The sequence below is a fragment of the Macrotis lagotis genome, chromosome 8, assembly GCF_037893015.1.
Source record: "Macrotis lagotis isolate mMagLag1 chromosome 8, bilby.v1.9.chrom.fasta, whole genome shotgun sequence".
NCBI classification, from domain to species: Eukaryota; Metazoa; Chordata; class Mammalia; order Peramelemorphia; family Peramelidae; genus Macrotis; species Macrotis lagotis.
The window spans coordinates 43,020,690-43,034,529 of NC_133665.1; the positions used below are offsets into that span (position 1 = coordinate 43,020,690).

At 35.4% G+C, this 13,840-nt stretch overlaps 2 protein-coding genes across 5 annotated transcripts in view; one reads left to right on the forward strand and one right to left on the reverse strand.

The window, feature by feature from the left end:
- ABITRAM (actin binding transcription modulator) overlaps positions 1 to 13,840 on the forward strand; it is a 181,352-nt gene that overhangs the window by 87,777 nt on the left and 79,735 nt on the right. The window lies entirely within an intron of this gene.
- CTNNAL1 (catenin alpha like 1) overlaps positions 1 to 13,840 on the reverse strand; it is a 101,098-nt gene that overhangs the window by 42,784 nt on the left and 44,474 nt on the right. For both annotated transcript variants that reach the window (XM_074196753.1, XM_074196754.1), the window contains exon 7: positions 4,101 to 4,301. In XM_074196753.1, the coding sequence (XP_074052854.1) occupies positions 4,101 to 4,301 (201 nt within the window). The remainder of the gene's footprint in view (positions 1 to 4,100; positions 4,302 to 13,840) is intronic.

The following is a 13,840-nucleotide window of genomic DNA, read 5'->3' on the forward strand; positions in this document are numbered from 1 at the left end:
TTCATTACTGTAATACTCTCCTGATATTCCTGCTTATTGTCTCTCCCCAACTGCAGTAATTCATTCAATCCACAGTTACCATATTAATTTACTTAAATCTTCTGTTATTCTTCTACTTCTAATACCAATCCTTTATCTATTAACTTAAAGGCAAACTCCTTACTTAAGTATCAAAATGTTTAAGTAAGGAGTTTGCCTTTAAGTTAATGTGAAAAAGAGCACTGACTTAGGAATTAAGAGATCTGAGTTTAAAATAACATCTTCAAACAAGAACAGGTGTTCTAAAAATCTTAGTGCAATTTTAAGGCTTCTTCCAAAGTTGAAAATATAAAATCCTATTGCTAAGGAGAAAAAAACAAAACTAAAAACCTCTCTTTCTCTCTTCTCTCTCTCTCTCTCCCCCCAAAGTTGCAGAACACAGAATGATCTGTTCTGGGACCAATGAGTACAGAACACTAGGGAGAGAGATAACAAACAAAAACCCCTCCCAAGTACTTAAAAACAAGCAACAACAAAAACAAAAATCAACCTTGTTCAACAGAAATTGTGATAAATACAGCATAAAGCAAAACAATTAAAAATTAAGAACAATGAAGGAAAAAAAGAGACAATGTTTGCTAAAACCTTTCATGACTTCCTCAAGTACAAGATATACCCAAATAAATATGTTTTAATAAGGTTATTTAACAAGGTTCAGTCCTGAGGCTATAACCCCTCTGGTATCACCTTGGGATCCAAACCTGCAGACTCCAGGGCTGGTGCTTTATACAATGCACCTTAGTTGCCCCAAGGAACATATTTCTAAACCTGAAATGCTCTTTGAAAGAATGGAAGAAAGAATTAGTAGAGGAAATAAAAAACAAAAAAATATGAAATGACAGTGGAATTTTCACATTTTGCATGATGCAAGAAATGGTGCCATAAAAATTCGGAGTTACGTAATAGGTCAAAGGCTCTTAACTGCTTCAAAACAATTTTTTTGTTTTGTTTTGTTTTTTAATTTTTGCAAGGCAATGGGGTTAAGTGACTTGCTCAAGATCACACAGCTTAGGTGTGTGACGTTGAATTTGAACTCAGGTCCTCATAACTCCAAGGCTGATCTATCTATCTATCCATTGTGCCACTTAGCTGCCCCTAAAACAATTTTTTTATTAATTTAATTTCACTATAACTGGATTTCTTTATACTCTTATGCATTTTATTTAATGCATTTAAAAACTTCATTCTGAGAAGGGGTCCTCAGGATTAACCAACTGCCAAAGAATTCCATGACAAAGAAAAAAATGTTAATAGGAAGAACTTTATCTTGTAGACAATTTTTGGAAAAAAAGTAGCTTTTTTTGGTGCTCATAGAAGGATATAGATCTCTAGGAGAAGGAGTAACCTCTAGGAGGAAGATAAATATTAAAGGACAAAAATGTAAGTACAATGATTGGTCCCTGCCTGCTGAGGGGATATTTATTGCAATGAACTAACACAGAGTTTGACTATTTTCCCAGAGCATATAGGAGGGAGAATCTTATATATCTGTGGTGATTCATGTAAGTATAAATAATATCATTCCAAAAACAGCTAAAGATAATCGAATTAAGACTTAAAGAAAAACCAGAAGAACAGAGAGATGCAGGTTTTCCTACCAGGCTGCCCTTCTCTGGACTTCTCCATCAATCCCTGGAAACCTTTCCAATCCTGGCAGATCACTTCAGATCTGGAACTCTCTGTCCCAGGCTCCCTCATTCAGATTGAAGGGAGGAGGGCTCCTCTCACAAACTCCATTTAAAGAGAGTATCCAGGCCAGTCATTTTTTTGCTTCCCACTAAACTGTACTCTGGACTTCTCCATCATTCCTTTGTCCTTTCTTCCACACAGCCTTTTTAAGTTTCCTTTTATGTAATATCTTGAGGACAGAAGCTGAATTTCTTTGTGATTATATTTTCATGTCTTCAGTTTTAATAAATGTTTGTGGATTCAGTGACTGACAGAACTGGTGCTTTTCATCACTCTTATTGAGGGCAGGTGGGGACTTCAAAAGATAAAAGGCAAATTTAAGACAAGAACAGACAATGGAGTCTGATAACAGGATTTAGATTTCTGGCCTGATGTTTAAAATATATGAATGATTGACTCCTGATGAAGGTTGGAATCTTGAAAGCTGGGTAAAATTTTTGTTTGGAGTTTTGCAAACCTAAACAAGAGAGATTTAATGTGGAACAGGAGAGAAAAAAAAAAAAAGAAAAATCCAGTAAAAAAAAAATCCAACCCACAATTTCTATTCCTATATTGAAATGCATAAATTATGGATAATAAAGAGAATGAACTAGAGATCCAGCATAGGAAGGAAAATTCAGTCTCAGAGAAACTTGGAATGAATTCAAGACTAGACTATGACTCTTTAAATGTATAGTTCATTGAAAAGGAATAGAAGAAAGGGGGACAAGTTCGGCTAGCACAGAAAATTTAAAAAGATATACTATCTACAAAGAAATGTAGGAAGCCAAAGGGTTAGGTTAAATATAAAATATAGTAGAGAGCAACTGGCTGAGGATCAGTGGAGGAAGAAGGAAGTGCTGCTGTTATAAACCATTTGGACAGAAGAAGAAATGTTATGAGGATTTTGATACACAATACAAATCTGACATGAAAATATAATACCATAGCAATGGAACACTTAAATTATTATAGCCATCTATCATCTGACAAAAGCAGATAACAAAATTCTTGACTTGCCTAATGATAATTTAATCCTTCAAAAGACAGAAGAAATAACTGGAAGAATTGTTATTCTGAACCTAATACTGACCAAAGAGATACTAATAGTTAAAACTCAAATGACAGAAACATAGGGGAAAAGTGATCAATCAGTCTATCCTAGTTCATGATGGAGGAGGTAAGGAAGCCAACCAAGCACATGCCTTAGATTTTGAGAAAACAAATTTTTCGAGGGATTGGTAATAGCATTGGGAGGATCTGATAGTCCGATATTTTGCAGAGTCAGTATAAAAAGGATGGGAAGCTTTCATGAATAAGATAGTAAAGTCATGAACAAGTATGAATGATAATGAGGAAAACCAGAAATTACTTAAATAATATAATTGCTTATACTGACCAACTCAGATTTTTTTTTTTAGTTTTTGCAAGTCAATGGGGTCAAGTGGCTTGCCCAAGGCCACACAGCCAGATAATTATTAAATGTCTGAGGCTGGATTTGAACTCAGGTACTCCTGAATCCAGGGCCAGTGCTCTATTCACTGCACCACCTAGCCACCCCCACCAACTCAGATTTAAAAAAGACAAGTACAAAAGAAGGAATCAAGAAAAAAATAACTGAGGATGGATGCAAGAAAATGGAGTACAACACTGTAATAAGGTTAGGAGTGTAAAACCCCAGAATGAGCTAAGTCTGCCATTGAATATTAGGCAAGAACATAACAATTTTGGAGTTTTTTTAAAATAGCAATATTAGAGACAAGAGAAGAATCAAAGAAGGGATAGGATTGTTGCTTGAAGTACATGGAATGATAGTAATGGATAGTAATAAAAAGACAAGTATTCAATCTATTTTCTCTTGCAAGGACCCAGAAAGAAAAAAAACAGGAGAAAGAGGAGAAATTGGGATGCTATCTAGCTACTGTCTTTCAAGTGCTAAAGTCACAAGATTAGATGAACTGTGATACTGAAAGAAATGATAAATTTAAGTGCAGAAGCTACTTTGAAAGATCTTGGAGAAAATAAGAGTCTCAGGACTAGAGGAGGACAAAGGGACTCAAGTTTCAAAAAAGGGGAAGGCATTGTCCTCTAAAGACCTGTTACCTTTACTTTTATTCCTGGCAACATTCTAGAACAATACTAAGGAGGTTTTTTTTAATCACTTAGGAAAGGAAACTCTATTAAAAACCTGTCATGATTTCATTGAATCCAGATTATACTAAATTAAGCCCATTTTCTAGACCAATAGGGGTCACTCCTGAGGGTAAACCCTCTGGTCTCACCATGGGGTCCAAAATTGCAGTCTTGACAATGAAGTTTAACTTACACATGCCATAATTCTTTAAGGGGTAAAACTGTTATACAGACTTTATTTTAATACAAAAAGTTCTTACTGCTTCCATCCACACTGAAACCAAGTGCTGCAATTCAATTTTAATTTGGTTTGATAGCTCCAAGATGCGTTCTCTGTGCTCATGACTGGTGTAGGCAGAATCAGTAAAATCCTCTGTATGTTCCAAGATAAGTTTCAATATTGTTGAAAGATTTTCCTTAGACTGAAAATAAAGATTCTCTCGAAGAGCTTCAATAGTCATCTGAAAAATAGAATTTATACTTATATAAGTTTTATGCAAATTTATACACAAGGCACAAAATAAGTTCGTACTTATTTCCAAATTTTTAATATGACTGAAGGCATGAAAATATAAGCAAAAAGAAAATCAGCTTCTGACCTCAAATCAAATAAAAAGTGATCAAATTATACTTACTAGTCAATTACGAATTGGGCCATCATCATGATACAGAAAACCCTTTATTAGTTATCCTATTCTCCAATGAGAGTTCCAACCTTTTTTCCCTATTCAAGACCCCAATTTCATCTTCTTCTCCAAAGACTCAGCAGATGAACTAATCTCCTACTTGAATTTTCTGAACTTCCTATCTTCATTACTCTAAATTCCTTTTTTCTTTATTTTAGTCTCAGAGAAAAAACATGGTACCTGCCCTAATGAAAGCTAACATATTCATCCTTCATGTCACCCTCAGGACATCTATCAAATTCTCTGATAGCTTATTGCATCAGTCATGCTATGGAAGTAGGTCACAGAGGGAACTGGACTTTGTTATTCTAACCTTACCTCAAACCCTTGCTATGCGTGTCACTTTGACCTATAATTTAACATCTTTTTGCCTTGGGATCATCAGTCCATTCTCTGTTTTCTATTTCACCCTTCATAAAATCTTTTCTATGCATAGATTTGGTCATGACTCTTTTCTGTTGAATGATCCCATTATCTTCAGCTGTTTACTAAGTAAAGCACATTCTCCTTTGCCTAACGATTAAGAACCACCAGAAAATGATACTTTCCTACTTCTTCAGCTCTATTTTATATTATTCCCCTGCAATCATAGTTTAGTTAAAAGAGTATGGGTTTGATATAGATCTGGAAATAGGAAATTGTAGATTTATGAATGGTTAACCTTTAATGGAAGGCAATATCCAGGATATTTACTTACTTAGAATGTTTTTGTTAAGCATAATATGCTACCTGATTAATGGAAATAAACTATTTAGAATAGTCAAGAAATAAAGCAATATACATAATTACCATAAAAAGAAAACCTACTTAGATGTACCTAAGATTAAATTCCATAAAATGAGGTAAATATAAGAATAGAATTTAGAAAATTCTTGAATTTAGTGAAAAAATTATCATTGTGTTTCAGTATGAAGAAGTTAATGTGTTGATGGTAATAACACTGTCCATCATCTATGAAATGATGGTGACTCACCATTAATATGGCCTGTGCTTGCACTGGAATTATTTCTTGAGTGGAAGAGACTGATTTGTCTTGAGCTGTACCACTAAGGGTGGATCACTCTTTGTGACCAACAGCTAAATTAGCTAACAGGAGAAAAGTGGAGTTTGAAGTTAATCTTGTAAAGTCTAAGAGAGTATTTACTAATCTGGATCTAACTCTGATTATTTAGAGGTATACAAATGCATACACACATATTTCTATCCTTTATGATGACAGATGGTGATTAGTTTTTACTTTAAAAATCCTTGGGAAAATACAAATTCCTTTCCTGAGACCATCCTCACCAAAGCAATTAACTGGTTGTTGTTCTTTGTTTGTGGTTTTTTGGCTGTTGAGATATTTACAATTTAGCTTTATTTTTAAATGAAAAAAATTATTCTTCAATTTGTACTGAGTCTATTCTCTCTTTGAAAGAAGATAACAGGGGTAGAGCCAAAATGGCAACAGGAGAGGAGCCTCTTCTAGGTGTTCTCTCCATAATATTTAAAAAATCTTAAAATTATTACTCTAACTACATTTTCAACAGACAAAACCCACAGAAAGATCCAGTGAGGCAATTCTCCAGATCAAGGTAACCTGGAAAAGAGTGGAAAAACTCTGCTCCATGGGATTAGAGTGGTGGCCCCACCAGAGTGAAGAAACTTCAGCCTCCCAGGGCACCTGGGAGCTGCAGCTCCCACAGTAGAAGCAGTTTCCTGAGCTGCATCCCAGGGAGTACCCAGCACAACTTGGAGGATCATCAGAGAACCTCTGGTAGAGCAAGCACAAAGCCCAGGCCCTCAGGGCACTCAGGGCAGCAGAACCCAAATCTAGGAAATGGAAGCAGGCATGGAGCTGGCAAGCAGGAGCCTCCAGGCAACTGAGCCCTGAGTGCTCAGTCCAATGAAGGTAGGGGAGGGAGACTCCTGAGATCTGTCCTCTGGAACAGGACTCTGGGGCTCTAACAACTTTCAGATCCTGATCGTAGTCTTGGCCCCCATAGAACAGCCCCCTCCCCACCTTAGCCCTGGAGCAGAGGGGTGCGCTTGTGGTCATTCACAGACCAGCAGAGCAGTCAGAGCTTCACACACTGAGATCCTTGTGTGTGTGGGGTGTCCCAATAATACTCAAAAGATCAGGAAGCACTCCCCAAACCAGGCACAGGCTGGAGAACTGATTAAACAGAAAAAAAAGAGGAAGACCATTGAGAAATACTTTGTCTATGATCCCAAGAAGGATCAAAATACTGAATCTGAAAATGAGGAAGTACCAGCTCCTGCATCTAAAGACTCCAAGAAAAATGGAAGTTGGGCTCAAGCTATGACAGAACTCAAAAAAGATTTTGAAAATCAAGTTCAGGGAGATAGAAGAAAAATTGGGAAAAGAAACGAGAGAGATGTAGGAAAAACAAGAAAAAGAAGTCTGCAGTTTAGTTAAGGAGAATAAAAAAAATACTGAAGAAAATAACATGTTAAAAACCAACATAGGTCAAATGGATAAAACAGTTCAAAAAGTTATTGAGGAGAAGAATGCATTAAAATACAGAATTGGCCAGATGGAAAAGGAGATAAGAAAGCTCTCTGAGAAAAACAAATCCTTCATGTGTAGAATGGAGCTGAAGGAAACTGATGAATTTATGAGAAGTCAAGACACAATACTTCAAAACACTAAAATAATGAAAAATTCGGAGAAAATATGAAATGTCTCATTAAAAAAACAACTGATCTGGAAAACAGATTCAGGAAAGGTAATTTTTTTTAACATTTTATTTGTTTTCCAATTATATACAATAGTAATATGTATCCATCATTTTTTGCCAGGCTCTGAATTCTACAATTCCCCCCCCCCCAACAGAAGGTTGTCTGAAAGTCTCTACATTGTTTCCATGCCCATAGATTGATGTAAATTGAATGTTATAAGAATAAACATAAGGGGCAGCTAAGTGGCGCAGTGGATAGAGGGCCCTGGAGTCAGGAGTATGTGAGTTCCAATCCAGCCTCAGACACTTAATTACCTAGCTGTGTGGCCTTGGGTAAGCCACTTAACTTCACTTGCCCTGCAAAAAAGAAATCTAAAAAAAAAGTAAACATAAGAATAAACATAACCCCCGACCTGAAGCAGATGAGAAACCTCAAGAATAGAGAAGAGAGAGGAAAAAAAAATTGTACTGCAGTGTGTGTTCAGATTTCAATGCTCTGTCTCTGGGGTGAGTTGCTTTTTTTTTTTTATCATATGTCCACCAGAGGAGTTGCTTCAATATTTTCCCCACAGTTGCTATTACTAGCTGTACCTCCACCACTCTATTTCTCCCCACTCTCATTTATTCTATTCTCTCTCTCTTTTCATCCTGGCCCTGTCCAAAAGTGTGTTGAATCTGAGTACCCTCTCCCTCGATCTTCCCTCTCTTCTATCACCTATTACCCCCCCCCCCCTTCCTTCCCCCCATTCTCCTTCATCCATTTCCTCCCATCCTTCTCCAGGGCAAGATAGATTTCCTCACCCTATTAAGTGTGTATGTCATTTCCTCCCTGTGCCACTTCTGATGAGAATGAAGGCTCACTCATTCCCCCTTGCCTCCCCCCACCTACTCCATTGAAAAAGCTTTTTCTTGACTCTCATGTGAAATCTCTCAGCTCAGGAAAGATAATTTTAAAATTATTGGGACACCTGAAAGTCATGATCAGGAAAAAAGCCTTGACCTCATTTTTATTTTTGTTTATTTATTTTTTGCAAGGCAAATGGGGCTAAGTGGCTTGCCCAAGGCCACACAGCTAGGTAATTATTAAGTATCTGAAACTGGATTTGAACCCAGGTACTCCTGACTCCAGGGCCAGTGCTTTATCCACTGTGCCACCTAGATGCCCCTTGACCTCATTTTTAAAAAATTCCTACAGAAAAACTTCCCTGATATCCTAGAAGCAGAAGGCAAAATAGAAATTGAGAGAATCTACCCATCTTTCCCGGAAAGAGAGCCAAAAAAACCAACCCCCAGGAATATTATAGCCAAGTTCCAGAACTCCCAAGTCAAAGAGAAAATATTACAAGCAACCAGAAGGAAACAATTCAAATATTGTGGAACTACAGTCAGGATCACACAGGACTTAGCAGAAACTACATTAAGGGCTCATAGGACTTGTAATATAATAGTCTGGAAGGCAAAAGAGCTTGGAATGAAACCAAGAATCAATTACCCAGCAAAACTGAACATCCTCTTTCAGGGGAAAAGACAGACTTTCAATGAACCAAAGGAATTTCAAATGTTCCTGTTGAAATGACCAGAGCTGAACAGAAAGTTTGACCTTCAAAAACAGGACTCAGTTGAAGCATAGAGAGAGGAGGAGAAGGGTAAAATATGAAGGACTTAATCATGATGAACTGTATGTATTCCTGCATAGAAAAATGATACTGATAATACTCATAAGAAACTTCTCATTTAATAGAGCAAGTAGAAGGAGCTTTTATAGATGAAGCACAGGAGAGAGCTGAATTTGAAGATATATGGTAAAAATGGAGTCAATGAGAGAAAGAAATGTACTGGGAGTAAGAGAGGAGAGGTGGAATAGGCTAAAATATTTTGTATAAAAGACATATTTGCAAAGAGCTATTGCAATGATATGGAAAGGGAGAGGCTAGGGGGAATGAGGGAACCTTCACTCTCATCAGAAATGGCTCAGAGAGGAAACAACATATACACTCAATAGGGTACAGACATCTAGAGTAAAAAGAAGAGAAGGGGGAATGGGGGAATGGGGGATGTGGGTGATAGAGGATAGGGTAGATCATAGGAGAGAATAGTCAGATATAACACATTTTTTTTTTTACTTTTTGAAAGGGGCTGGGATTGGGTGGCCTGTCTGGGACCACGGGGTGGGGGTGGTTGCTAGGTCTCAGGGATGATATGTGGGCTTGGGGCCTCTTGGCTGTGCCCCTCAGCTATCCTACAGCACATTTTAGAAGATAGACAGAGTGAAAGGAGAGAAGAAAATATAATATATGGTAGTGGAGAGGTATGAATGGAGGGAATTACAATCAGCAACAGCAACAGTGGAAAAATATGGAAGCAACTTTTGTGATGGACTTATCATAACGAATGTGATCCACCCAAGACAGAGCTGATAGTATTAGAACACAGACTGAAACACATTTTTTTTCTCTTTCTTTTACTTTATTTCTCATGCAGGTCTATATTTTTTTGGGGGAGGGGGTATTATGTTTACTCTTAAGAATATTTTAGTAATGCATAAAAAAATCACTTGAAAAAAATTTTAAAAATTTAAAAATTTAAAAAAAAGAGAGAGAAGATAACATTTTTCACCACAAGACCTTTGGAATTGTCTTAGATCATTGCATTATTCAGAGCAGTTAAATCTTTCCTGGTTGATTTCTAAAACAAAATTGCTGTTACAGTGTACAATGATCTGCTCACTTCACTCTGCATCAATTCCTAAGTATTTCCAGGTTTTTAATGAAATCCTCCCCCTCCTCATTTTTTAGTACAACAATATTTCATAACATTGGTAATTTACTCAGATTGGCTAAGATGACAGAAAAGGAAAACGACAAATTAGCTAGAGAGTGTAGGAAAATAGGAATTTATACACTGATGGAGTTGTAAATTGGTCCAATCATTCTGGAGAGCATTTTACTATGTCCAAAGGTTATAAAACTGTGCCTAACCTTTGACTCAGCAATACCACTATTAGTCATTTCTGAATTGATTGGCATCCCTTCAATTTTTTTTTTTACATATAGGTCTTTTTCCTTTGATCTCTTTGGCATATGGACCTAATAGTTTTACTTTTCTGTTATCTTAGCCAATCTGATAAGTGTGAGGCATTACTTCAGAGTTGTGTATTAATGTCTATTCTGTTCTACTGAACTACCTTTTTACTTCTTAGTCATTACCAGATGATTCTGATAATGACTGTCTTATAATATAAAGTGTGGATCTGGTACTGCAAAGCCTCCTACCTTTATATTTTTTCCATCAATTCTTTTGATATCCTTGACCTATTGTTTTTCCAAATGAATTTTTAAATATTTTTTCTAGCTCAATAAAATAATTTTTTGGTAATTTAATTGGGAAGGCATTGAATAAACAGATTAGTTTAGGTAGAATTGTCATTATTATTTTATATTGCATTTGACCACCCATGAACAATTAATATTGCTGATTATTTAAATCTGATTATACTTGCATAAAAATAGTTTAATAATTATGTTCATGTAGTTTTGGGGTTTGTTTTGGTAGCTATACTCCCATGTATTTTATAGAGGCTATGGATATTTTAAATGGGCTATCTTCTTGTAGGATTTTGTTAGTGATATATAGAAATACTGGTGATTTATATGGGTTTCTTTTATATCCTGCTATTTTTCTATATTTCAACTAAATTTTTAGTTGAATCTCTAGGATTTTCTAAACATTATATCTTTTGAAAAAAGATAGTTTTATTTCCTCAATGACTATTCTGATTCCTTCAATTTCTTTTTTCTTCTTTTATTGCTATAACTATCATTTTTAATATAATATTAAATAATATTCATGATGATGAGGATCCTTGTTTTATTCTAGATCTTACTGGAAAGGCTTCTTGCTTATCCCTATTATAAATATTGCCTGTTGATGACTTTAGATAAATGCTTCTCATTCAAAGAAAAAATCTATTTATATCTATGTTTCCAAGTGTTTTTAGTAGAAATGAATGTTGTATTTTTTCTGCATCCTTCACATAAATGTATCATTTTATGTTTTCATAGTCAATGTATCATATCCCCTTAAAAAACCTTAAGCCTTCATGAGGGCAATCCAAACTTTTCATCTTCCTCAGCACCTAATATATTGTTCTGTACCAGTAGATGTAGCAACATTAATAGGTTTTGGTTGAATTTACTAAATAACTGGTAATAGATCTTTTTCTGTATTTAACGGAAACTCGCATGTTCTAATATATGTTCAATTTTTTTGTAAAGTACTATGTACAGTTGAGAAGAAATTATGTTTCTTCCTATTCTTAATCAATTCTTTCCATATTGCTAGCTTATCTAAGATTCTATTAATTTCTTATATCTTTCCTATTTCTTTTTTAGTCAGATTTATCCAGTTCTGAGAGGAGAAAGTTGAAGTCCCCAACTATTATAATTTTGCTATCTATTTCCATCTGTAATTTATTAAATTTTTCTTTTAGAGATTTGGATGTTATAGCATTTGGTACATACAAGTTTAGTACTGATATTATTTCATTATCTATGGGCACCTTTTATCAACAATGTAGTTTTCCTGTTTTATCTCTTGTAATTAAATCCATTTTAGCTTTAACTTTTTCTAAGATAATGATTGCTACCCCTGTTTGTTTGTTTTTTCCTTCAGTTGAAGTTCTACTCTGGCCTTTTTATTTTTTATTCTATGTATTATATCTCCCTTTCTTTTTACTCTGTCTTCAAAATTCTAACTGAATTCTAACCACTGTCTCCATAATTTTCACCCTTTCTATAAATCTCTCCCTTATTCTCTCCCCTTACCCTACTGTTCCTTAATTTACTCATTCTTCTAAGAGTTCATCGCTTATCCCCCCCAATTCTCCCTTCTTCCTGATCTGTAAACCCTTCTAAGTCCCTCCCTTATCCTATCCCCTTGCCCTCCTACTTCTCTGTGAATTAAGAAGACTTGTATTCCTTTCTAGATGTTATTCCCTTTTTCCCTCAGTTCTGATGAGAATAGGGGTCTAACACTACTAACCTACTCCCTCCTACCTCCATTGTAATAATTCTTCTATTTTTGCCTCATTTGTATGAGATAATTGCTCCATTTTGTATCTTCCCTAGGATCATCCTATCATATTCATCTTAAACCAAGCCTTCAATCTATGTATGCTCTTTCAAACTTACCCAAGCAATACCATTCTTAAGAATTAAAGATGGGGTGGCAAGGTGGCGCAGTGGATAGAGCACTGTACCTGAATTCAAATCTGGCCTCAGACACTTAATAATTACCTAGCTTGAGCAAGCCACTTAACCCTATTGCCTTGCAAAAACTAAAGAATTAAAGATAACATTTTTCCATATGAGAAGTAAACATTTTGACCTTATTAATCCTTTATAATTGTCATTTAATGTTTATCTCCTTGTGTCCCCTGAATCTGGTAGGTCACATTTTTCATTCCATTCTGGTATTTTCTTCACAAATATTTAAATGTCTTTTAGTTCATAAAATATCTAGGTTTTTTCCATTCAGGACCATACACAACTTTGCTGGATAACTTATTGATGGTTTTAAGACCAGCTGATTTGCTCCTTGCAATATAATGTTGCATGGTTTTTGGTCTTTTTTATTTCTTTCTTTTTTTTTTAAGGTTTTTGCAGGGCAAACGGGGTTAAGTGGCTTGCCCAAGGCCACACAACTAGGTAATTATTTTAGTGTCTGAGACCAGATTTGAACCCAGGTACTCCTGACTCCAGGGCCCGTACTTTATCCACTGCGCCACCTAGCTGCCCTGCCTTTGGTCTTTTAATGAAAAACCTGTTGGATCTGTTGCTCAACAGTTTGTGTAATTGCTTGTAGCATCTTCTTCTTGCCCTGGGAGTACTGATCAGACACAGTTACACCTGGGTTCAGAGCCGGTTGAGGGTCCTACAATCCTCCTGTCATTAACTGTCTGACCCTAACAGTCTATAAGGTAAAAATGCTGAAATTGAAACTAATACAGATACTCCCTGAGCTTGTTGTTTTTTGATTCAGCAGTATCTGTCCAGAGTTACTTGTACTTCAGGCAGGTCAAACTACCACTTTACTAATGTCCTCCTGAGTTGTATGCTTTACCCAGTTTTTAAATTATTTCTGTCACTCAAAATTTGTTTAAGGCTTTATTTTATATTGTTTGTGGGAGAATTAGGAGAGTCATGTAATTTCCCATCTTATTCTTTCATCTTCCTAGAATCTCTTGTTAATTTCTTGAAAGATAATTTCTAAGTACTTTTTTAAAATCATGACTTTCAGTAATTCAATAATTATTAAATTACCTCTCTTCCATCTATTTTCCAGAGCAATTGTTTTTCTCATGAGATATTTCACATTATCTTCTCTTTTTTCATCTTTTGAATTTGTTTTATTGTTTCTTGATGTCTCTTGGAGTCTTTATAAAGTTTCCACATGCTTCATTCTAATTTTTAAAGAATTATTTCTTTTTTGTGAGTTTTTGTAACCTCTTTTTTCATTTAGGTAATTATGATGTTAAAGAAGGTTTTTCTTCTTTTTTGTGCTTCTTTTATCATCTGGTCAATTTTGTTTTTTAAGGTGCCATTTTCATTAATATTTTATTCTTTCTCTGTTATC